The 27,008-nt window shown below is 43.5% G+C and overlaps 1 protein-coding gene across 1 annotated transcript; it reads left to right on the top strand.

The window, feature by feature from the left end:
• Positions 1–52: 52 nt before the first annotated feature.
• tbc1d30 (TBC1 domain family, member 30) lies at positions 53–27,008 on the top strand. The gene is made up of 14 exons (XM_048267602.1): positions 53–1,012; positions 2,270–2,434; positions 8,074–8,135; positions 8,901–8,966; positions 9,260–9,385; positions 11,240–11,425; positions 12,617–12,785; positions 13,276–13,444; positions 13,707–13,812; positions 14,057–14,163; positions 16,801–16,937; positions 19,669–19,884; positions 21,927–21,986; positions 25,990–27,008. The coding sequence occupies exons 1-14, from the start codon at positions 469–471 to the stop codon at positions 27,006–27,008; spliced, it is 3,132 nt and encodes a 1,043-aa protein (XP_048123559.1). The 5' UTR covers positions 53–468.

The raw sequence follows: 27,008 nt of genomic DNA, 5'->3' as shown, positions 1-27,008 counted from the left end.
TCTGATTTTTTAAAAAATCTATTAGCCTGCCAATACTATACTTAGGTCTATTCAATCCGTTAAAGAAGTAGATCTCCTTTTTTGAACAGGCTAGACTACCTGCGTGTCACCCGTGAAGCGAAGCGAGCCTGCATTTCACCTGCTGTCAGCACAGCGAAGGTCTTCAGAAACTTTTTTGCCTGCCGGGCAAACTTGTGAGAGGGTTGCTACCATTCTCGTCTAGAGTGGCGTACAGTCAGGTCTATTTACAAGAGATCAGGAAGGAAGCACGCTGGTCAGTGAGGGCTGAAGACAACCTAGCCCAAAGTATGGAATGCACCCGGAACTTCAGTTCCTTCTGGCCAAATTGAAAAGCGCGTCGTAAGGCGCAATGTAGCCTACCTGCTGCGGCTATAACTACGTATGCATGAGCTGGCAACATGAGACTGGTACGTCTGAAGTAGCCTAACGTGCGAGTCTCTGCTAATCATGTCGGAGGTGCAGGTAGGCGATAATGAACTGAAAGAAATCGACATATGTGACGAAGACATTTGTTCAGAGGGTGAAAGTGGAGTGTTTGTAAACTCTGCATCTTACACGGACACGTTCACCGCGTTTCAACAATGGACTTTACCAAGCCAAACACAGACTGATGGCAACTTTCACAGGACGACTTCTGAAAGTACCACCACCTGGGCCACAGGTACATTCCAGGGGCCAACTCCGTTCCATTCCAACTCAGTACCGAACGACGGAGTAAACACCGATGTGGAAAACTGTCTTAGTAGCAATGAACATCTGGAAGACAACAGGCCCAGAACCGTGTCCCGAACTTCTATCGTGGACTGCTTGCTGGTGGAACTTTATGACACCTACAGTAGCAACAAAAGAAATGTGGACAGCTTGGATAGTTCCACCGAAGCATCTGGTTCAGACGCGTTTTTTGGACGGAGTACCTCCGGGTCCAATTTCCTGCAAGAACTTCAAGAAAAGCATACCAGGAGACATCAAATGAAATACCTTTACCAAAAAGGTAAGATTAAAGTGTCTGCAAAAGCTTATTCCTAGAAAAAATACTTTCATTTTGAACAGCACTTGATTTAGTAGTCTACTGTTTATCCTCTCAAACGTCTTTTTGTCACGTCGGCGTGACAGGTGGATACATTCCTTTGTAAAACAGGTGCGGATCGGCATAGCTGTTGGGAATAGTCATAGGCTCTGTAAGACAACAGTGTTTTTCAAAAGAATGATTGCTTGACAGTTGAACCTAGATATACAGGTACTTCAGTTCTGTCTATTGTTTCAGGCAAGGAAAACAATTTTGTTTTCTTATGTTCAAGCTAATTAGGTAGGCTACAGCATACTCAATGAATTAGAACAAGGTCTTTGAAGTAGACCTTACAGTATGATATGATCTCACATGTCCAAAGATAAAAAGGGTTTGATACATTTCATAATAGCCCATGAATACCTTTAGACACTCATTTATGTACGTTTCTCACATCATACTGAATTTTTACATGTATTTGTTTAGCTGGTCCAATATTTGCCCACCTCAGGCCTTCTTTGTCTCTGTGGCTTGGGTTTCCCAGCAGGAGAGAGTTGAGCACCATGGCCCATTAAACAGTTATATTCCCTCAGTAAAGGACAGAAGAGTCATTCATCACCCCCCCCCCCCCTACACACACACACACACACACAAACACACACACACACACACACACACACACACACACACACACACACACACACACTACCCCAACAACAAACCAGGAAAGAGAAAATGACAGCAGGCCTAGCATCAGTGGTCATCTGAGGTCATTGTAATTACTGTAATGTAGACCTGACCTTGATTTATTGGGTATTTATGCATTGATGATCACTCTACTGTTTACATATGGCAGGCATGTTTGATAAGTCTAATAAGACTCTAAGATGCTGTGAAATTTGATCACAATGATTGGAGGCAAGATGATGATGCATGGTCACTAATCAGCAATAAATAGCAGTTAGTTGATTGTTTATTTGTTGATGGCATTTTAGTTGTAGCACATATTTAGCACATTTTAAATATCCCTAGTAACCATAATTAATTGTTTGCTTACTTATGTCCTTAGTAAATACCACAGATAGATGCCTTTCATATGTCTGAATTTATATTCTAAATAAAAAAAAATGAATTACATGATTGAAGTATAGATTGCTTATAATCATTAACTATTTAAAATATTAGGCATGCATTAGCTGATGGACAATGATGACTCATGTTTTTGTCTTGCTTCTGATCCAGACCGGGAGGAATTGAAGTGTATTATCCAGGAGATGAACTATCGCATCAGCATCCAGTCCGCTAAGCTGGTGCGTCTGCTGAAGAGGAAGGACCGCCTTCACGGAAAGTGCCAGAAGAACTACGACGTCATCACGGCGTGCCTGCAAGCCATGTCTCAGAAAAGACGTGCGTTTGATGAGTACTGTACACTCTTTTGATTGTTTACTTCTGCCCTTGTTGATATATGGCTGTTTCCTGCTGTTCCGAAAGCTAATCAATTCATGGTACAGTCTGGTTCTCCAGTTCTCCGCTCTGTGTGTGAGAGAGAGAGAGAGAGAGAGAGAGAGAGAGAGAGAGAGAGAGAGAGAGAGAGAGAGAGAGAGAGAGAGAGAGAGAGAGAGAGAGAGAGAGAGAGAGAGAGAGAGAGAGAGAGAGAGAGAGAGAGAGAGAGAGAGAGAGAGAGAGAGAGAGAGAGAGAGAGAGAGAGAGAGAGAGAGAGAGAGAGAGAGAGCTTGTAAAATGATGTGCATGAGTGTGTAAGAGGAGGGAAAGCTGGGGTGTGTGTGTGTTTTCATAAAAAGTTAAGGTCAGTCCTGACTCTGTGGCTGAGCCGTAAACAAGTTTCCAGCATGTTGCATGAGGTCCACGGAAGGAAGAGGTGTAATTTGATTGGCTGTTGAGCTCAAATACCAATAAGCTCACCAGAGTGGCACTCTCTGCCTTTTACAAAGCAACTCCATAGACATAGTTTTTATTGATTACGGAGCTTTAATCTCCAACACATGTCTTGTTACCATATTTATTTATATAATCAACATCTTCCTGCGTAATATTTATTTATGGGGTTGTTTGGACTTAATGTAATAAATTAGAGGGTGTGAAGTTACCTTGTAAGTCTATCTGCCAGCCTTTGTGTGCGTAGTCATGACAATAGTCACAGAGAGAATAGTGGCATAGTGCTGTTTGTGGGTTTTGCAAGGAAATAGCAGGATAAAGAGATTAAGCTTCAAGTTAAGCCTGTATGCTGTATGCTGTATGCATTTGTTCTGGCCAAGCCAAAAGATCTTCCTTTGAGTACTCCGTCTCCTTTTACTACTGGAACTCTAGTAAAACCTAATGGCTTGAGTAAGTATGTATGTAATGTTGGAGTGTGTGTGTGTGTGTGTATGTGTTTTAATATAAACCTAAAAATATCCTTAGTACCACAAAACAATATGATATCTAGTTACATTGACTGTAACAGTAAGGCTTTACATTTGTTCTCTCTGCCCTATAAACACTTTTACAGCTTAGTGCAAATACATTACAGAATAGGCATTTTCCTATATCTTCCCTCTCTCCTTTACATAAAATTAACAGTTCATTATTTGTAGATGCTGTGAGGTGTGACATTACAGCAGATGCCAAATATTGACAGCGAAGCACAGACAAATGGCAAATAGGTGGAGTGCGATGTGGTGCCATGGCTGGAAGCTAGGGTTTTCCAGCACCAGTCTAGATATAAGCGAACGTATCTGGCCCAGTGCAGGATCATATCTGGGCAGGAGTTGTTCTATTATTTCATCATCATTTATTTATTTTATTTAGCAGACACTTTTATCTAAAGGGACTTGGGGAATAACATTCAAGCTACAATGCAGAGGAGACCTTAGGCAACACTGCAAATTAGTACTAGTCCAAGTGTCCAAGTACAAGTTCTAGTCAAAGTGTAGTTAAAGGAATAGAGGACCAGGGCAGGGTCTGTTCTAGTGCTCTTGTGCTCTTGAGGCCTTGTGTTTTAGAGCTCTTGTGCTCTTGAGGCCTTGTGTTCTAGAGTCTTTGGTGTCCTCACTGGATTCTTTGGGAAATAATCATTAGTGTCTTATCTGTGGCTAAGATATGGGGTGGGGGCAGTCGGAATAGAACCTAATACTGAAGCAAATGATGAAACTGATCTGGGCTGCTCATTACAGAACATGAGGACGTCCAGATGCGTCCAAGAGTCTTGTTTTCTTGTTCTTCTCACTGAATTGTTTTTTGTTATTCTTTTTGCCTACATGCAGCGTGACAACTGCTAACACACAGGTACAGTGAATAATCATTACCCTGAGGAAACTGATGACTCTCTCCTCTAATTTTTACACTCTGTGTCTGGATGCATGATGATCTCCAGTATATGATGTCTTTTCTCTGAATGAAATGTCACTTAGATCACTGCATTGTTATGTTATGCAAGATGTCATTGTCAAGCAACTGTGGGGTTATAAACTTCATTCATAGAAAACACAGATTAAGTCTGCCTACTCATATCCAGGAACAAGATCACTTGGTATAATCCTTAATTCTTAATGTGTGTGTGTGTGTGTGTGTGTGTGTGTGTGTGTAAAACGCTTACATTTTCATCTTTCATTTCCTCTATATCAGTGTAAGCAGTAGAGGAGATTAACAGCCCACTGCTACCGCTTTTGGTAGTCAAAGATTAATTATAATGCAATTTTGCAAATATTCTTCTGTGTTTTGAAGGGGTGGGTGGGACTGGGGGTATTCTTCCCTGTATCTGATGCCTGGGCTCACACAGAGATGCATCATGGGAAGCGTAAGACCTCCGAAAGGCATAATATATTATTCATCTACTGGAGCCGGGACTATAAATAGCTGGTCTGTGTTTGTTTCGGTTATCTTGAGATGCGGCCTCACCCTCTTCTGCCTGGGTGACTTTGCGTTTTTATTTTAAAATGTTTTTGTTCTCTGTTGGCCATCTTCTGTCCTGAGAACTCTCTAGATAAGCCCTTTGCAGTGCAAATATAGGAACATGGAAAATAAATGGAACCCACAAATATGGATTTGCATTTTTCTGATGCTTATTTCCCTGCTTTTGTCTTCTGTCCTTTCTGTCGTTTTAATCTTATGTGAGTTATGAGTGAGTGAAAGGGTAGACTTTGTAAGCACGTTGATTATCTTTAAGCATGTTCATTATAGAACCTGCTGGAGAGTCTTTTGTGTGGCATGTCCCCTGTTCCATCATGGTTTCCTCCTCACTGATATTATATTTGGATTCCTGAAGTCTATAAGGAATTGCTTTTGTGTTTATGGATGCCGTTTTCTTGGACATTATTGTTTCCTTGTTCATTGTGGTGTTTGGATAGTGACAATGTTTAGTTTTCCTGCCGAAGTCATTACCTACAAGGCAAGTTTAATTTACCGACAGCTGATCAGTCTGACTCTCTCTCTCTCTCTCACACACTCACACACACAGCCTCTCTCTCTCTCTCTCTCTCTCCTCTCTCACACACACACACACACACACACACACACACACACACACACAGCCCCCTCTCTCTCACACACACTCACACACACAGCCTCTCTCTCTCACACACACACACACACACACACACACACACACACAGCCCCCTCTCTCTCACACACACTCACACACACAGCCTCTCTCTCTCACTCACACACACACACACACACATACACAGCCTCCCTCTCTCTCTCACTCACACACACACACACACACACACACACACACACACACACCCAGCCCCCTCTCTCTCTCACACACACTCACACACACAGCCTCTCTCTCTCACTCACACACACACACACACACACATACACACAGCCCCCCCTCTCTCTCTCTCACACACACGCAGCCTCCCTCTCTCTCCCTCTCTCTCTCTCACACACACACTCTCACACACACACATACAACGACCCTAGCTCCTCTCTCTCTCTCTCTCTCTCTCTCTCACACACACACACACACACACACACACACACACACACATTTTTAGTGACGCTGCTTATGTGGGTGTACACCATAGACATCATCCTGCTAGAGCGCGATGCAGCAGCCGTTTCCCAGATTGCAGATGCTCCTTTGGTGGTCGTGAATGGCTAATTTGGTTTGTTGGGGGGTTTGTATGTATGATAGCATACTGCATTAGGTCCAGTCTTTTTTAGATGTATTGAAATTACTGACCGATTTTATTATTAACCGTTCGTGGGCGTACAGCGCAGTCCTATACAACGTTGTCCTTTATCAATTAGATCGATTACCTCGCCATCTTCCTCCGACGCGAAGAGTTGATTTGTACACGGATGCCGACGTGGTTCCTCTGTGACACCGGCTTCATGTAAATGCAATAGCCCTAAGAAAAAAAACACCAATTGAGGGGCAGGGAGTAGGCTACATCAGCCACAGCGGAGGGAACAAAACGGACCTCGTCTGTTTCCAGACGTCCTCCCCAGATGAAGCAAGACAAGTTTGTAATTTCCAGAAGATCAAGAACAGCTTTGCGAAACAAGCGAGAGAATCCTGGCGGTGTCGGCAACATCATCAGCAATGTCCTCAAGAAACGCAACAGCATCTCCCGAAGTGCACCGAGATTGCTCTGCACCTTGGAGCCAGGTGACCGCAGTACATAAGATACCTACAGTAGACTGGTGGAGAGATTGTTGACATTTTAAATTAGCCCACTGAGCCAATGTCCAGTGTATAATTTGCTTCAGTAGTGCGTGTCCCTATTTTAAACTTTAGTGAGTTTTTATCATTAGACTATGTTTGTCGTTTCCCGTATCTTAAGGACTTCCTTGTCAATATGGGTACATTTTATGGACATTCACGATCGTGGTCTGATTACATGTGAATGGAATAAGAGCCATTTCTGCCTGTATATCCTGCTGCATTTATTTAAAGTTTGCATAGTAATTGTGCTTCCCCAGTTCTCGGCATTTCGTTTGCAAGTGCTTTCATCCTTTCAAAGAGGGAGGGCTTCGGCGATAGTAATCATGTAATCCCTGTCTGCGAGGGCAGGGAACTGTAGCCTACCGAAAACTCTATTCAAATATGGTACCGTGGCTCTACCGGTGCACACTTAGCGCGAGTTGATGGAGGACACAGACTCAGACACAGGTCGTGTATTGTTTGAATTAATTCATTAGAAACTTTAATATACCGAAATACACGCTGTCAAGTGATAAGGACGTTGTGGTTGTATGGCAGTAGCTGTATCTTTAGCGTCAAAGACAGGAGCAATGGCCGCTGCTGTGGTTGCCTGTCAGCCAAATCGAGACGAACTTTCTAATCACAGACTATTTTTTCCTCAGGGTATCTGTTATCATGTTTCCGGTTATAGCCCTATCAGAATCGATATGTTACTAAAGTAGAGAGCAGGTTCATTTCTGTGGCTTTGTGATGCTTTCGCGAGAGGAATTAGAGGCGGAAGTGGAGAATCAGTACCATCACGAACTGGACAGCGACATTTATCAACAAATCTCATCCAGAGACTGAATCTGATCTTATGGTGTGGAGTTTTGGCTGGCTTCTAATGCATCTATCGGACAAGAAACCATACATAGAAGGAGAGAAAGCAACTAAACTTAAGGAGATATGTAATATTAAAAATGATAGTGTCGGTCAGTAGGCTATAGGGTATGACGTCTTTCACTGTAACTTGTTAAACCCTCCCCCTTGCCTTTTCGGCTAGCGGGCCTGATGTCAAAGCAAGCTGTCTCCAATTTGAATTAATTTATTATTGATCGTTCCTTTACCTTTCTTGAGAACTCTGAACAGGAAAAGATCAAGTTCGCTAATGGGCTAAAGAGCAGCATCGTAGGCCTAGGCTAATCAAAGGAAATCAGATTTAAGTAGGCTTTGCGGGGTCGATAAAGTGATGGGCATTTGCTCCGTCTAAGTGAAGGGGTAGGGCAAGGGAGGGTGTTCTCATCTTGGCGAAATGACATTAACCTTTCACAAGGGAAGTGTTTTTATGTTTAACCCAAATGACCTTGCTTCCTTTTAGCCTCTGATCCCTGTTGTTTCCCCTCTTGCCTTGTAGGAGTTGACACGAGGCTGAAGTTTACGATCGAACCCTCGCTCGGGAAAAATGGCTTCCAGCAGGTGAGTGATGAGCATCAATGTGGGCTATCCTGCTGGGAAATTGTGTGATCCTACATGAAGATGCACCATTACAGTCAATGTAGGAATCACTTTTATAAGCAACTTGACAAAAAACACAAAATGGCACATGACGAACTGAGATAAGAGTGTATACCCTTTGAATTGTAGTAAACTGTTTTTCATAGACTCATAGGCCATTCAGCCACTCACCTTAGTGCCTGTCAATAATCTAGCAGCAACATTACAGGCTACTTACTGTAAATGGACATATGAATCAGTGACCTTCTCCTATATGGCCAGTACAGGTCTATGGCACTCTTGGAGGCATAAGACGATGCACTCTTGTGCCATTGAAACACTTTTCCTTTAACATCCCAGATAGCAAGAGGCTGGTGGACCACTGTCGGTCCATTGGGGGCATAGCTGGCGGTCCGCTGGCGGGTTGCACACAAATTGGCCAATATTTTGCCACTACTGGTCCAAAATCTTTTTAATTTGTTCAGTTTACTCCATCCATATATAATTTTATTAACTTTTCTTAATATTCATGACAAGTTAAATTTAAAGAGATGGTGGTCCAACATTGGTGATCAGAGTGTGCGACTACCCAGTCCTAATTCTTAATTCTTGGCTACACCGTCAAGGTTAATGTCGTTAAAGTCACTGAAGGAGGAGAATAACTACCTGGATTGTGTGTTGGGATGCCTTCCATAACAGCATTGTGAGGTGTTTATTTCCTCGTCTAATGGGCTCTGTCCTCTGCAGTGGTTCGACGCCCTCAAAGCCGTGGCCAGACTCCCAACTGGGATCCCCAAGGAGTGGAGAAAGAGGGTACTGGTTTTAAATTAGTTTTATAGTATTATTATATGTTTTAAAAAAATGTATTGATATCGCAATATTTCTTTTGTAATTCTACACTATTTCTATTATAATTCAAATAACATATAAGAAAGGGCTTGATCCCATCCCCTGGTATCTTGACAGAATAATGAACTGCATTTCATTTCATCTCATCTCTCACTGGAGCATAGATGATGAGGCTTCTTCTTAAAGTCATTGCATTATGAAGAAAGTAACTAAATTGTACAGTATATTAACACTTTTGTACTGATTGTGTTAATTAGGTTTGGTTGACCCTGGCTGATCAGTACATCCACAGCATATCTATAGATTGGGAGAAGACGCTTCGATTTGCCTTTAACGACCGGAGTAACCCTGACGATGACACTCTTGGAATTCAGATCGTTAAGGTAGTAAACTATTTCTTGCATTTTTTTTTCCCGCTTCCCTTCTTTTAAAAGTTCAGGGCCTTGGTGCATTGCATTTATTCCACCAAAAACACAGTTACGTTGGCGTTGAATCTGTTTTCATGTGGCATCGCGTGGACCCTGTATACGGAAGGACACCACTAGCTCCTACGGTGCTTTTCCAAGCCTTTGGATTGTTTTGTTTACATTGGATTGAGCAGTCGGAGAATAGATTCAGGATCATCGGATCAATAGGGAAGCTGAAGGGATAGTAAAGGAGATCGAGGCGTCAGCACAGCAGTGTTTCAGGTGGCGATATGGTATAAATGGGACCAGGTGAGTCACAAAGCCAGCTCTCTACCTTACCATTCTGCAGTATATACATGTAGGGCAGGGTGTGTGGGTAGCATGGCCTGGGGATTGATTTCTTGTGTGTGTGTGTGTGTGTGTGTGTGTGTGTGTGTGTGTGTGTGTGTGTGTGTGTGTGTGTGGCTCTTGACCTATAAGATTACATAAACTTTTGTGTGTTCAAGGGAGCAAGGCAATAGATTTGTTGATTTGTTTTGGATACATCAGCAGTGATTTAATTTACTTTAACAATCAGTCTATTATTCTAAGTTGTACAGTGCAACCGGAAAGTTTTCAGACCCTTTCAAGTTTCAAAGGATCTCTGGATCTGAATTCTCTCAACCTTGTGGCTTGGTTTTCACTCTGACATACACAATCAACTGTGAGACCTTATATAAAGAGATGTGCTAATAATCCTAATAATGTTCAATGAATTAAATTAGGCCCAAGTGGACTCCAGTCAAGTTGTAGAAGCATCTCAAGTGCTTCTTCAAATATATTGCTGTCAGTGCAGTGAAAAATATAAATTCAAATACTTCAAATATATTGTTGTCAGTGCAATGAAAAATATAAATTCATATACTTCAAATATATTGTTATCAGTGCAATGCAAAGGTTTCTGGTTACCCCATCTTCAGTGCACACTCTGAAGCAGACACAGACATGTGCAGAGCTGATACAGTGTGCGCAATGGAGAGCCATGGCCACCGGCAAAATGAGTGGACAGCGTTGCGTGTAGCCTACAGGCAGGATGTTTGCACAGGGTCTGTGCGTCAGCCCAGAGCAACTAATGGAAACCAGGCGGGTGTTTGTCTTTGTGTGTGTGTGTGTGTGTGTGTGTGTGTGTGTGTGTGTGTGCGCGCACGCGCGTGTGTGTGTGTTTGTGTGCCTGGCACAAAAGGAGATTGTGATTCATCACCTGTGGTTCACGTGTGTGTGTTTTTGTGTCCGGTATGTAAGGGCATTACCTGTGGTCTGTGTGTGTGTGTGTGTGTGTGTCACTGAGGGACAAAGTTCACTTCTGTCTTTCGCTGTCACTAATATCCAGTCTAATTTACATTACATTGCTTGATATCTCTGTCCCTCTCTGTCTCTCTCTCTTAATATCCTGTATCTATTATGAATAATTATGCAATCTGAGTAATAAACCTGAGTGAATAAACCTACCATCATTTATGCTGATGGATTTATCGATGTGCCACATGGTTAGAAAAACTGATTAATTGCTCACTTTCTTTCTGTCTCTTGTCCACATAGATCCTATTGTGACCTTTCTTTTTCTCATTCTCTCTCTGTCTCTTTCTTTGTCTTTCTCTCTTCCTCTCTTTCTCTCATTTTTTTTTCTCTTTTCTCATTATTTCTCTTTCTCTCCATCTCTTTGATTCAGTCTTTTAGTAACTGTACCCTCCCCATCTCCCTCTCTCCCTCTATCTCCCTTTCCATCCCCATCTCTCTGATATGACCTTTTGGTAACTGTATCCTCCCCATTCCATCTCGTCCTCCTTGTAGGACCTGCACCGTACGGGCTACAGTTCCTACTGTGGCCAGGAGGGGGAGCAGGACCGGGTGGTGCTGAAGAGGGTGCTGCTTGCCTTCGCCCGCTGGAATAAGACGGTGGGCTACTGCCAGGGCTTCAACGTGCTGGCCGCCCTCATCCTGGAAGTCACGGAGGGCAATGAGGGAGACGCACTCAAGGTATGGACAGACGCAAGGTGGACGCTCTTGGGGTGATGGCTAAGGAGCTGGGCTAGCATGCAGTAGTTGGTGGGTTCGATTCCCGGCTTCCACTGTCTTGCCCTAGAGCAAGGCACTTAACCCTGAGTTGCTCTGAGGGACAATGGCCCTTGTAATATGATTGACATACGTAAGTCGCTTTGGATAAAAGTGTCTGCTAAATTTATAAATGTAAATGTAGGTTGGTCAATTATGTAGATTTCTACCAAAGGAAGGAAGAGGACTGGATTTTGTTGCTGCTGCTGCTGCTGTGTGTGTGTGTGTGTGTGTGTGTGTGTGTTATTTTATTTTAGGTTTACTGACCGCAGCATGGATCTATACACGGGAAAGATGTACTGTGTGTACCTTTCATTGTCCTAGAGATCAATAGCTATCTGCACTCTGCTGAATAAACAAAAAAGCATAAATAATGCAGGTCTCTTGTAAGTCATACAGCATATGCCCCAAGCCGTGTTCACTTACATGTTCAACCGGCTGCAGTCAGAATGCACTGCTGAGTCGATGGATATTTGTAAAGTTTACCAACATCAGCAGCAGCCCAGTTTTGTCTGCACAGCAAGTGCATCCCCACATCATGACCTCCCCTGAGATCTCTGTCTCTCAGCCAGCTGAAGGCCATGCAGTATTTGAGAGCTCGACCTGCTCCAGATTAAGATTTTTCAAGTTAGTGTACAAGGTGCTATTATGATAATATGTGTCTTATGATAATTATGATAATCTTTATTTATATAACACTTAACAAGGTACAAATATATGACATTATACAGTGCTCATAGGTTTACACAAACATGCTAAAGTTTTTATTTTTTTATTCCTCTTATTAGTCAACTTTAGCATAGGTGTGTAAATTTATGAGCACAACTGTATATGTATATTTTGTTTTGAAGGCATTATTTACTGTGAGACTGTTTTCAAACCATATATTATTGTATATTCAGAATTCACAACAATTTTAACTTTGAATGATGAAGTAGATCTTAACCCAGTCAGCTGCCTAATGTCTGGTAGTGCTAACTCTTCCAGGTCTTTTGTAAATGTTCGTTTGTGTTTTCCACTTTCTCATTGTTGCTTATAGGATGATATTGATAGTTGTAGGGGGTGATCTACCTGATTGATAAGGTGTTGCTTATTTGATAATATTGATGGTTGCAGGTGATGATCTACTTGATCGATAAGGTGTTGCCTGACAGTTACTTTGCCAATAACCTGCGGGCTCTTTCCGTCGATATGGCTGTGTTCCGAGACCTGCTAAGGCTCAAGCTTCCAGAACTTTCACAGCACCTACACCACCTGCAAAAAGCAGCCAATCGGGAGGGAGGAGGTGAGTCATGTGACCCCTGAGGAGCATGTGTATCAACTCTCCTTATATGTTTTGTAATGAATTCCAGCTGTCTGGAAGTGCCTGAATCTAGGCGTTTGTGTTGTGTTTTGGGAATAACCTGCTAGTGGAAAGATTGGCACAATTCTGTTTGCCTTTGATATCACAGAATCTGATAAGACCACAAGTCATAACAAACAGCTCTACTTTTGCTTTGATTCATGAAGGCAGTTTTTTTTGTATACTGTATCTTCATTTTATGTCATCAATTTAAAATAGATTGTAAGTTAAAGTGTGGCATTGGTAGAACAATTCCAGATTGTCATGATAATTGATCTCATTGATGATAATTGATGTTTTTACTTCTCATCTGCTTTTTCTGTGTGTGTGTGTGCGCGCGCGTGTGTGTGTGTGTGTGTGTGTGTGTGTGTGTGTGTGTGTGTGTGTGTGTGTGTGTGTGTGTGTGTGTGTGTGCGTTGACCTCCACCCACAGGCAGCTACGAGCCCCCTCTGACCAACGTGTTCACCATGCAGTGGTTCCTCACCATGTTCGCCACCTGCCTGCCCCGCCACACCGTGCTCAAGATCTGGGACTCCGTCTTCTTCGAGGGCTCTGAGGTCCTGCTCAGGGTGGCCCTGGCCATCTGGGCTAAACTGGGAGAGTGAGTCCACTCTCTGTGTGTGTGTCTGTGTGTCTGTGTGTGTCTGTGTATGTGTGTGTGTGTGTGTGTGTGTGTGTGTGTGTGTGTGTGTGCGTGTGCTGCTATGCCACAATTCTCTTCTCATCATGTCCCTGTCTTTGCTCCAGGAAAGTGGAGCATTGCTACTGTGTGTGTGTGCATGGTATGATTCTCTCCTCATCATCATGTCTCTGTTCTTCCCTTGCTCATTTATGTGTGTGTGTGTGTGTGTGTGTGTGTCCAGGAGAGTGGATTACTGCCACAGTGCGGACGAGTTCTACAGCACCATGGGCTGCCTCACACAGGAGATGCTGGAGCACAACCTCATAGACTCCAATGAACTTATGCAGGTAAGGCTGTGTGTGTGTGTGTGAGCCTGGTGGGATAGGAAAGGGGTGGGATGTGATACTGACATTGAAAGTATTTATTTGTTTACATTTGTTGTGCTTTTCTAACATTTTCTTCTATTGCAACACTGATGTAACCGGTTGTAACCACAGTTTGCCTCTAGGTTCCATATCTGACTCTATCTCTCTCTCCCTCTCTCGGTCTCTCTCTCTCTCTCTCACACTCTCTGTCTCTCTCTCTCTCTAGACGGTGTACTCCATGGCTGTCTTCCCATTTCCCCAGCTTGCTGAGTTGAGAGAGAAGTACACCTATAACATCACACCCTTCCCTGCTCCCGTCAAGGCTAACTCACGGTATGCCCACCGCACCACTACTTCATACCTGTTACACCTGTCACACTCACGGTACGCTCACCGCACCACCACCTCACACCTATTACACCTGTCACACTCATGCTACACCCACTACATCACACCTATTACACCTGTCACACTCATGGTACACCTACTACCTCACCCCTGTTACACTCACGGTACTCCCACTACCTCACACCTCTACCACTATCAATGCTAACGCTGGACAGACTCTGTAGGATTCTGGCCTGATCCTATCTTGGACTCAGATGGACCCGATAGATAGAATAGATAGTCTGGGCCAAATTACCTTTGAATCGCTCATCACACAGTTTGTTTACGCTCCGGCTGCCTGATTAGAGAAAGTGATAACAAAGCTTCCAACAAAGCCAGTCTGTCTCAGCCCGAGGGGCCGGGCTACTGCACTGATGATAACAGATCTTAATAGAGCGATGTGTTGCTTATGCTTGGGGCAATACACCTGCACCGTCTTCCCCCTCCCTGCTCTAGTCGAGTCACACAACAACAACAAGAACAACAACAACTTGCATTTATATAGCGCTTTATCATCAAGGCACCCAAAGTGCTTACCTACGAAGGGGGAACCTCACTAACCACCAACAACGTGTAGCACCAACCTGGGAGATGTGATGGCAGCCATTATGCACCAGAACATGCACCACTCACCAGCTTGAGGTGAAGAGGGAGGAAATGACTGAATTACACCGGGGGATGATTACGGAGCAGATTGAACCAGGGGGGTATTCCAACTACCTGGTTTAGTGACCAACCTGGTTGAGTTAACTCCGAGTAAGTGGTAAACCTTCTACAACAAGAGCCCTATGGCATTGTTTTGTGAGGAGAATTAAGCCATACAGCTCTTCTATTAGGAGGTTTACACCTTACTCTGAGTTAACTTACCCAGGTTTGTAAAAACAAGGTGTTTTATAACTTGTATTACTTGTACTTTTATAACATGTCAACTGGAGCACACCGAGTAACCCCTTTAAGGAGTTTTTTTATTTTATTTAAAAAAATGCACCCCTGCCAGGCCTCACCTCACCACTCACACTTGAGGTGGAGAATGAGACACAGTGACAGCAGAGGCCCTTCAGGCACCTGTAGGATCCCCATGAAGGGACAAGAGACAAGAGTTTCTTGAAGCGAGGAGCGTCTCTTTGTACATGGGTCAGGTCGTAGTGTTTTTCCGTGTCGATGCAAATTGACATGCAAATGTATGAGGCCCTTGGCAAGCTGTCAACGATCAGATATTCAACCGAGTTCACATTCGCATGACTGGCAGGCGGTGTGTAGACACTGGGGTTGAATAAAACACTCTCGATAGTGTAGTGTGTGGTGTATTGTAGAGGTGTACTCTCATTTGGGTTGAATGAAACACTCTCGTTAGTGTAGTGTGTGGTACATTGTAGAGGTGTACTCATTTGGGTTGAATGAAACACACTCGATAGTGTAGTGTGTGGTGTATTGTAGAGATGTACTCATTTGGGTTGACCGTGCTCTTTCTGTGTCTTCCTCAGTAACTAATGCAAAAGAAAAAGGTCCAACCCCTGGAGCACAGATTCTCTGTTGCTATTTATTTGTTAATATACTTTATATATCTTTGTTATACAGTAGTGTTTATATACTGTACTTCCAGTCATTTTTGACAAAAACATCTGCCCAATACCATAAACACAAACACAAACATAAACGTAAATGTAAATCAGGTTTCTCGGCATCTTCAAAATAAAGTTTTCCCACGTCTCTCTTACATTGTAATAAAAATAAATCGATACGAACAAACTATGCTCGTCACAGTAGTGGCTACGAACCAAACGCAATGTTGTGCATTAGTCTAAAGTGTTTATGCTTTGAGCGTGCTACAATTCAGAGAAGAAACGAGGGCGTGCCAGTTGTAGTGGCAGCACGATCGGTTCGCGAGGCTGTGGCGCTGCAAGCCACTCAGGTGGTTCATTCAGAGAATGAAGCAGTTTTTGCTTCGGACGTCATACGTCACGTGATTTTTCCGTACCAAAGCAATCTTCGGAGCAGTGGTTCAAATGGAATTGTAGTTAATGGTTTGAAGCACGTATCGAAGCTTCAGTGTCAGACTGCCATCACTACTGGGAGGTAGAGCTAGGCAGCTTGAGGAATATTCTGGAAATATGTTTTTTTTATGTCAAAGCCTTTGTCTCTGAAGCCTTTATTATGTCTTTGAATCTTAATCAATCAGATCCTGATTGATCCCCCTTTGATGTTATGGTGATGGCAAGAGCCTTAAGTGACTGACAAATCATGCAATTATGCCTTTGTTCTTTGTTTGTTTGTTTCTCTCTCTCTCTCTCTCTCTCTCTCTCTCGCTGTGTGTGTGTGCATGTGTGTGTGTGTGTGTGTGTGTGTGTATGTGTACATGCGTGTGTTTCTCTGTATGTATATTTGTGTGTGTGTGTGTGTGTGTGTGTGTGTGTTTCTCTGTATGTATGTGTGTGTATGTGTATATGCGTGTGTTTCTCTGTATGTATATTTGTGTGTGTGTGTGTTTCTCTGTATGTATGTGTGCGTATGTGTATATGCGTGTGTTTCTCTGTATGTATATTTGTGTGTGTGTGTGTGTGTGTGTGTGTATGTGTTCTGTAGTAGTCCTGGTGGCCTGGAGAGTGATGATGATGCTGACATGGATGATGAAGACTCCCTGGTTACGGCTCTGGGTTGTCTGGGCCCACTGGGTGGCTTCCTGGCTCCGGAGCTGCAGCGGTACCAGAGGAACCTCAAAGGTATGTGCAGCGCAGTGTGGATACGGAAACATGAAGGGGAAAGTAACATAAAGTGAAATAAGTAAGATTTAGCAACAGACTCGCAACGTCTGGTTCAGAGTTTTGAATTCAAGCTGATCATCTCTCCGGCAGTGATGTTATTGTATCACTACTTGACCTGAAGAGGTAACGTAATGTAATATAAAGTATCGTAACGTAACATAACGTAATGTATAGTAAAGTCAAATGAGTGAAATTTAGGTTTTGACCTCAGGCTGAACATCTTGCAGTGATGTGTGGCCATGGTAGCGTAGTGGCTAAAGAGCTGGGCTAGCATGCAGTAGTAGCGTAATGGCTAAAGAGCTGGGCTAGCATGCATTAGCCAGCAAACTTGTGGGTTTGATTGTGCCCTTGAGGAAGGTTTCTAGCCCTGAGTTGCTCTGGGGTGACTGGCACCTTGTCATTATTGACATTAGTAAGTTGCTTTGGATAAAAGTGTCTGCCAAATTAATTATGTGATGATCCCATAGCTCCACCTGGCCTGACGAGGTCAAACAAAAAATACCAGTACACAAGTCTACTACATGAAGACATTGCAATACAGCACAATAGGCAGCCGATCGGCATCAGATCTGGATCCCTACAGGTTTTGGCTAAAATTAATGACACCTCAGAATAGGCCTGCATGTTCAGCGTGCTCCATCTGTGGAGTTTTACAGTCTCTTGTCTATAAAGTGTGTGTGTGTGTGTGTGTGTGTGTGTGCTCTGTAAAGGACACAGCAGCTCTAAATGGCTTATCTGAAACTGATAAAGGGTGAGTGAAGGAAATGAGGGGGCCCCTTGGAGGGAAGGAGGGAGCTTTAGCTTTAGTTTTAGTCTTAGAAATGTAAGAAATTTTACTAAATGTAATTCTCTGTGGAACCCATGAACACAGTGGTTATAAATATGTGTGTGTGTAGCTCAAAGGGATCCCCATATCTCTCCTGTGCCTCTCACAGATCCCTCCTTTTCCTGTTCTCTGTCGCCCACTTCCTCTCTGGCTACATGCCAGGGGCTATTCCCATGGCGACTGTGCTGCTGAAGGGCATGGATAGCGTGGGCAGTCCTCAGTTGTATGACAAAAAGATCTGTCCTCTGAATAATTTATTCTTGAGGATTTAATTTGCAAAAACAGATATCTCCATTTTTACACATTTTCAAAGATCATGTTTTTTTAACTGTGCATTCTAATGGTTATATCAATCAAACTGCAATTGGGTTGTTTTGATTAAGTGAAATGAATCAAATCAAAACAGTGCAATTTTACTTGGATTGATATTACTTAATATACATGCATTAAAAGTCGCTTATCTGCAAATTAACTCCTCAGATAAAAAATAACTCCTCTGGGCCTGTGAGTTAGTGGGTGAACTTTGATAAACAGTATAGCCCCAGTACACATTGAAATAATTTAATATCCTGTGAAGGATTAACAGTGTCCGTGGTTGAGCATGCATGAGTTTGTGTAGTGCTGTGTGTGCGTGTGTGTGTGTGTGTGTTTGTTTTCAAGAAAGCACATGATTAGTTGGACAATACAGACTCCAGGTCTCGTGAGATCTCTTTCATCCTTGTCCAAGTTGGCAGATTAATTCAAATCCAGTCATGATGTTTTTACAAGAAATGCGCCGGGTCACCGAGCTTTAATTAGCCGGAATCTCAAACCCCAGAGCTTCAGCTGACGGTGAGGGCCTAAGTCCAGAGAACGCAGCCTGGGAGGTCAGAGGTCAGACACTAATTCCTGTCTACCTCAGGCCATTGGGGGAACTCGGAGCGATAACTGTCAGGCAGGATTTGGGCTGCCTCGTCACGGAGGTGATCTTCTCACGGCCAGGGTGGGATCTCAGGGTGGGAAGCCTTGAAGCGCCGCTGGGTTTTTAGGATGGGTCGGTATTTTATTAATAGGTTGATGTTTTTTTAAGGTGGTACAAAAGGTCACTGGCTTCATAGGATTATGGAACCACTGTCTGCAAGGACTTTTAAAGGTCTTTCACTTCTAAGACATGTAGAAAAAGCAGAAATATGTAAGATAACCAGAAATGACCAGTAAACCCTAAAGCTTGGGATTACTCTACGTTATTCTGTCTCTCAATCTCTCTTTTGATCCATCGTTCATTCGTTTGATCCATCTATTCATTTATCCTTTCCATATAGTTTCTCTTATTCCTCTCTTTTTCTCCGTCTCTCTTTTGCCACCACTTCCTCTCCTCTATCTCTCTTTTCTCTGTTTATTTCCCTTTGTCTTCTCTTTATTTCCTTCTCTCTGTCTCTTAATCTCTCTCTCTCTCTCTCTTTCTCCATTTTTCTCCTTTTCTTGGGTACTCCATTGATCTTCCCCTCTCTCTCCCCATTTCTCCACCCCCTCCATATATATATCTCTATAACTTATCTCTCTCCATTTCTCCATTTCTCTCTCTCTCTCTCAATTCAATTCAATTCAATGAGCTTTATTGGCATGACTGTGAGTGTTACAATGTAGCCAAAGCAGTAGTTACATCAAAAGAATTGGCAATTAATATTAATATAAATAATAATAACAATTAACATGGACTATGGAGAATAATAAAAAATAATAAAACATGAGAGCACACACACACACACACACACACATACACACACCCACCGGCACCGCACACTCCACCCCCTCCCCCAACATACACACACTAACACACACTCTCTCTCTCTCTCTCCCTTACTCTTTTTCTCTGTCTCCCAGACCAGCATGGCGATCAGACTCCCCGCAGCAGCAACATGGCGGAGATGTCCCCGGGCGCGGTGGGGGCGGCGGGGTCGGGCCGGGCGGAACACCAGGCGGCCATCAACAGCATGATGCTGGAGCGCATGAGCACCGACATCAACGCGCTCAGGAAGCAGTACTCGCGCATCAAGAGACGACAGCAGCAACAGGCCAACTTGCTCTACATAAGAACAGGTGAGCGAATACATGAATTCACATGCAAGCTCAAGGAAGTCACGCTCATCTACATTGGCAAATGTTTACACAATCAACTTATTTCCTGTTGTACACACACACACACACACACACACACGCACAAGCACACACACACACACACATGTGTGTGTTTATGTATTTGTGTGTGTGTGTGTGTGTGTGTGTGTGTGTGTATTATAATAATAATAATAATAATAATAATAAATATAGCTGCAAGCAGCAATGTGGGGGCCAAGCAGGCAGTTCAGCAGTCCAGCAGTCCAGCAGTCCAGATTTGGCATGAAACTCAATGCCGTGGCATCAGGCATATAGCGTTAAGCAGTCACAGCAAGTTCCATGTCAAACAACCCAAGATTGGCTGAGTTACAAGGTCAAGTTTCACATCAAAACATAACTGATTTTGTGGGGGGGCTGAACCAGGGCTGAGTGTCGCCACCCCTCACCCAGCCAACCCACACACAATGCCTGCGTGCCGCCCCACCCTTTGCACGCACGCATTAGAAATGAACTGGATGGAACTTCGCTGTCATCAGTTTTCACATAAAAAATAAAAGATCGATTGAGATATGATCATGCTTGCTGTCATTTCAATGCCCCCCATAGAGGTCCAAAGGTCACCAACTTATTTGTGCATCATCAGGATGAACCAGACGGTTCTATGGAGCTGCCATTGACCTCCATTGCAGAAGAATGCAGCAACTACAGGCCAAAATACATTTTTGCTAATTACAGAGCCCCCTAGAGGTCCAAAGGTCACCAAATTTCTTGAGCGTCCTCCCTGGTGGGTCCTGAGGACCATGTACTAAGTTTGGTTTTGATACATGAAAGCATTGCTGAGATATGAGCTCACTTCCTGTTTGGTGGCTTCACAAAATTTTGATTGGCTGTTACAGGCAAACGCTCTGTCAATTGTTCCAGAAAAAATACACTGATACGGCATGGTCTGAAAATGATCTCTGCCAATTTTGGTGAGGATCAGCTGAAATTTGTGACTTTGAATACTTATTCATGTTTTTGATTAAATCCAATATGGCGGCCGAATCAATTACGATGACATCACAAGTTGGCTTGGGTCGGCCTAAGGACCTTCCACAGTATTGTCAGACACCACTAGTGTGTTTTAATTCTAAGCAAAACAGCAGCTACAGGCCAATAGGCATATTTCTTAATTACAGCCCCCCTAGGCGTCAAAGGTCACCAGATTTTTTGCCCTACTGATGGGGTTATAAGTCCATGTACTAAGTTTGGTTTATGACAGATGAAAGGGTTGCTGAGATATGAGCTCACTTCCTGTTTGGCTTCACAAGATATTTCGCTTGGCTGTTACAGGCAAACAGTTTTAGTTCGAAGATGAAAATCGATAACTTTTGTGCGGCTTGGTCTGAAGGTGTTATGTGTTAAGTTTCCATTGAAAATCGGACAAACTATGTGAGGCGTGAAACTTTTAAAGGTTTTGACAAAATCCAAAATGGCGGAAAATCCATCATGGCGGAAATTGACGCCATAGGGTGCGTTGAACTTGGCTTGGTCCAAGGATTTGGCAAGCATTTTGGCAATTGGGCATCTGAGGTCAAAAGTTACGTCTTTGCGTGACGCATCGATCAACTTTTGGCCTGTTGGTGGCGTAGAGCTGGAGGTGCCGGACATGAAACTTGGTGCAATTAATTATTGGCCTGTCCCCAATTAGTGTACCAAATTTCACAACTTTTCACCAGTCGGTTCTATAGGCTGCCATAGACTTCAATGGCGGAAGCGTAATAATAATAGGGAAGAAAACATAGAATCACTAAGGGTTGCCCTGCAGCTTCGCTGCTTGGCCCCCAATAAGCTTTATTTGTATAGCACCTTTTTATACACAGAATGCAGCTCAAAGTGCTTTACATTTGGAGCATGTAACACAATAATAAAAAAAAATCAGTCATTATCAGTCATTCAGTCAATGTGTACAGTATGTGTGAATACATATATGTATGTATGTATGTACAGTATGTATGTGTAAATGCACGTGATGTCTTCCTCAGGTCCTGGTCCTGAGGCTCTGTCTGGGGCCTCCTGTGAACCCTCCGCTCCCAGGAGCAATGGTATTATGCCCAGCGTACTAACACAATCAAGGGCCCCACAATATATCAAGTGCTCTTATCCTAGTACGTACTAAATGTGACCCGGTGTTAACCTACTAATACACTATAGAAAGTGTTCTTAACCTAGTATGCACTATATAGAGTGGTCCTAACCTAGTATACACTATATCATACATGGGCAACCTCACCCCCCAGACCCACATCCGCCCGTGGGCTTTCCCTGATGACCCCCGTGTAAGGTCCGTTGGAAAGAACAATAGTCAAGAGCCTAGCATAGAGATAATGCATGCAAATCCAATATCGTTGCTTTTTTATTTTGAAAGCAACTGCTATTTGTACCCCTACATTTGTCGTGGATGCATCACGATGTAAACACCCTCACCGGATGTGCTGGTGAATAGAATTTATGTTTCTCGTCGACTGACAATGCAGTTGCCTTTTAAGTCGGCGTAAACCTTTCAAAGTTTGTGTCTCTTATGTCTCGTCGCTCACCACCAAAGATTGTCAGAACGAACTCCTGCTGTTTGTTGGCGATCGAAGTGTTAATTTCAAAGCGTTACTGGCAGATAGATAGTTTATTCCGGATAACCCGTCATTGTAACCAAAATATGTCTGAGTTTATTTGCAAAGCTTATGTTAGAGAACTAGTATGATGCTACTACCCACAGGTTGCTTGAAGCAGCCGGCTCAACACACAGGGCGAGTTGACCAATCACAGTTTTGTGCATAAAGTTAAAGCAAAAACATAGCCTACATGTTTTAAATAGTTTTCTTTGTGCATGTTGATTAACTAATGACAGCCTACTATTGTCTGCTCCACATTTTCATAGTCTAATTCTGCATAGAGTTAATTTAATGATGATAATGATTTAATGATGAAATATTGCTGAGTGTTGATGAAATGGTGACACAGGCCTACGGTTGTACTGACTCACATTTTCATGGCCTAGCCTAATTATATAGATATTGTAGTACTTTTTTATATCAGTCTTTGACATTTTTTTTCAGTTTTCAATGTCAAAAAATAATTTTCGAGAATGAGGATTAAATACTGGACATAGATTAAATAGTCTATTGCTGTTTTTCCTTTGTCTCCCTCACATTTTCATCTGTTCTTACGAGTAGTGAACAAAACCATATGATTTACTTAATGTTATACAAGAACAGAATAGAATTGGACAGAATTAAGTTCAGACTTGAGTTCGGTATTTTGGGTCCGGCCCTCCTCAACAGTCCCAGTTTGTCATGTGGCCCCTTGGGGAAATTAGTTGCCCACCCCTGCACTATATAGAGTGGTCCTAACCTACAATAGTATGCCATATGAGGAGATGTTAACCTAGTATGCACTATATAGAGTGGTCCTAATTGCAGAGTTCGCAGGTGCTAGGCTAGCGCAAGTCATCAGTATGTGTTAGCCTGCCACTAAAAACAGTCTTACCCACTCCAAAGTACACCCAAGTTTAACCTAGGTTAAACATACAAGTTTAACCTAGTATGCCCTATATATGAAAAGGTGTTAATCTAGTATGCTATGCACGATATATGAAGTCATCTCAACCTTGTAGTCATCTTTTCCTAGTTAATTCATTGTGACAATTAGATCGTTTAGATAATTTCAATCTTTCATAACAAAAATCTATCATTGACAAGCACAGTGATTTTTTTTTTTTTGTTTTATTATTATTTCAGTATGGCCCTTGGGCTACAGTTAGTTAGATTTAGGGTGAGGTACGTGTACGTAACAATATGTTTATGACTTATTTGAATTGTATAATGATAAGAGCACTTGATATAAAGTGGGACCCAATGTAGGGTTTCATTTAGGGGTTGCACAGGTATGAGGGGTGACTGCTGCAGTAGTTTTCTGGGTTTCTCTGTGGATTGTTTATCACAGTGGTGATCGATATGTAAGTGGTGACCGGGATATAATCAGGTGCCGTTTCTTAAGTGAGCAATGTTGCACTATTTTTTCTGATTTATATGGACTTGTACTTTGTGAAATAACAGCACAACTTTGCAAGGTGTGCAGTCCACTTTCTATCCTTTTTACCACTGTGTGCTGGTCCCAGCATGATCACATGGAGATTAGACATGGACCTTGGTGTACTCTCCTTTGGGCAGTTTTAAAGTGTGAACTTAGACCCGACTAAAGCCACGATTATGCTCCCTTTTCATACATAAATGGATGTTTGTTTCATACGTTGAGTCGTTTCGTACGTATTCGTAAGCTTGAAGTGAACGGATGAAATTGGCGTGGAGAATGGACGAAGCCTCTGTCCGTATCTGTTTTTACCGTTGAGCGTAAACAAGGCTTAATTCTTTCATTTCTGTTTTTCCTTTGAAATGTCTGGTGGTTTGGATGATGTATGATTTGAATGATTGATTGGCTTATAAATTGAATCTATGATTGCAGAGAAGTTGGACCTTGCTTGGTTGATTAGTTGATTGATTGATTGATTAATTGATCACTTGATTGGTTAATTGATTGCAGAGAGATTTACTCTATAATTTTAGAATTGCTCAAACTGGAAGGTATTCCTCAGGTAGCTGTAAACTCTGGAAGCCATTCAGCTTAAACTCATGAGTTGCTGATGCATGTATGCCATTGCAGGGGCTTGTTGGGAATAACTAGTCCTGCTTTCACCAGACCAAGCTCAATCTTTTAAGATTGAACATTAGTCTGGGGAGTCCGCTATGTATTTTCTACTGCACAAGAGGCATAATCAACTGGCATAGTTCAAATGACTCTGTACGCAATTGGATAGTCATTCACCAATCTGACCAACGAAACGGGTGACGTTTGCAGAGCGCTATCGTCATCGTTTTAAACCTGCCAATAGCGCGCCAGGTGGATAAGCCAGTTTGTAATTGGCCCCTGCAAAAGTGTAACGGAAGCAGGAGAAAGAGCTGTACAGTACAAGTTTCCAGCCAGAGCTGCAGGGTGGAAAATAAACCGCCGTCAGATCAGGCTGAGTTCACCCAGCCTAGGGAATAGTGGCATCCCCATCAGTCAGTTCTCATTAAAATCTCCTTAATACAGATAAACACATTTATGTAATTCTCCGCAATGTGATTTTGTGCTCTAATATTTGGAATTGAAATTAGAACCAAGAGGCTTAAAACGAGACAAATGCAACGTGTCTGTAACGTTAGATCAATAAATCATTGGAACATGAGGTGCTTCTACATAAACAATATGTCAGTGTTATAAATTGAGATTTATTATTTTAAAAAGCCGCAGAATAAATGCTGAATAAATTTCCCATTGGAGTCTGCATTCCAGTGCCAAAGCGCTCTCAGGTCTCGCTAACAAACTGGCAAGGCGCTACGTACTGTACATATTTGATGACTCCACTGGGAGAACATTCTGAAGGATTTGATGGTGTGGCTAACAGTTGGAGGTAAAGTGTGTGGCCTCAATCATTCCGGCTCACTATGATTGGGTATGGTGGACATCAATCATCTGATTCTGAAGAGCTTATTGGGTGAATCCTAGATGCAGTCACAAGGACTCCTGCTCAGGTTTTTTCCTCTCTATCATATTGCTTCTCTTCATTTGTACGCGCTGTCTATCTTTCTCTCGCCCAAAGATTAATTTCCATATGATTGGATAATAAAGATAATGATTCTAAAGTTATTTTCTCTTTCCTTCAGTCTTTTTTCTCTCTTTCTCCTTCACTGTTTTCTCTATTACACTCTCTCCAAATATGACCATATCTCTCTTTCTTTGTCTCTCTCTTCTCCCATCTCTCTTTCATCTACTGCTATCCATCTCTCCAATGTGATTGTTTACACTTGCATTTAGAACGGACCGCTTGCGATCGGATCACCCGAGACACATTCTAAAAACCAATGTAAACGGGCCTCTTGTCTCTCATCTTCCCCAATCTCTTTTCCATCTGCTGCTGTCCATCTCTCTCCATCCTACTGCTCCTGCACCTTCCCTCGCCTCTCCCCACGCTCACTCATAATCATGTTTCTGTTTCTGCCCTCTGTCCGTCAGATAAGTGTCCAGCCACCAGCGTCTTGGCCTCCCAGGTGCACCCAGGGCCCGTGGTCAACCACCTCCTGCTGGGGAAGAGGCCTCGAGGAGCCCCGACACGGAGTCCCAGGAGCAGCCGGGTTGGGGGTGGGGGTCCGCGTGGAGGGGGGACCCCCCAGGGCCAGTCTACCCCGCTGGATGAGGTGGTGGTGCGGAGCCGCCTCCAGTCGCCGTGGCGAGCTCACGTGCGGACACACCGGCGGAATGTGGCCAGGGCTCGGGCCCAACTGGATTTCGACGACCCCGAGGATGCAGACAAAGAAGAGGATGAGGGGGTAGCCACGGCAACGACAGCCTCAACGTCAACAGACTCACCTGGGTCTCCGGCAACAGCAGCAGAGGAGGAGGAAGAGGAGGAGGAGGGAGATATGAAGGAGGAGGAGATGAAAGAGGAGGAGGAGAGGAAATGTGAGACAGAGATGGGAGGGATGGATGTAAAAGAGGTGGTCCAGGGGGAGCTCTCTGAAGAGGAGGAGGATGAGGAGGTGACAGAAATCTCCTCGCATGACTCCACACTGGAGGGTGTGGAGGGATTAGGAGAGGAGGAGGAGGAAGAAGAGGATGAGGACAAGACCCCGACCAAACTGGTGGAACAACGTCTGGCCTCTCTGGAGCTGGAACCAGACTCGGAACCAGAACCCTGCAGAACTCCCTCCAGCACCTCCACACCAACATCAACCCCAACCCCAACTCCAATGGCAGAAACAGACCCAGAACTTTCCAGAACGCCAAACCAGGAGCCAGTAACACCAACTCCGTCCCTTCCCCTGCGGCCCGCCTCAGGGCGGTCCCGGCCCGTTTTGGACTCCTCCAGCTCCGAGTCGTCCATCTCCTGCCCCGCCAGGAGGTTGACCACCTCCGCTTCCACCCCTGGGGGGCTGTCTAAGTACCAGCAGCAGCCGCCGTCCCCAGCAGTGCCCTTCTCCCCTTCCCTCGTCCAAAGTCACATGGGCGTCCTGAACTTGGGTCTGTATGCCTAA

This window comes from Alosa alosa, chromosome 17, assembly GCF_017589495.1.
Source record: "Alosa alosa isolate M-15738 ecotype Scorff River chromosome 17, AALO_Geno_1.1, whole genome shotgun sequence".
Taxonomy (NCBI): domain Eukaryota; kingdom Metazoa; phylum Chordata; class Actinopteri; order Clupeiformes; family Clupeidae; genus Alosa; species Alosa alosa.
Note: the sequence above shows the minus strand (reverse complement) of the source record. Positions and strands in the feature narration are given on the sequence as shown.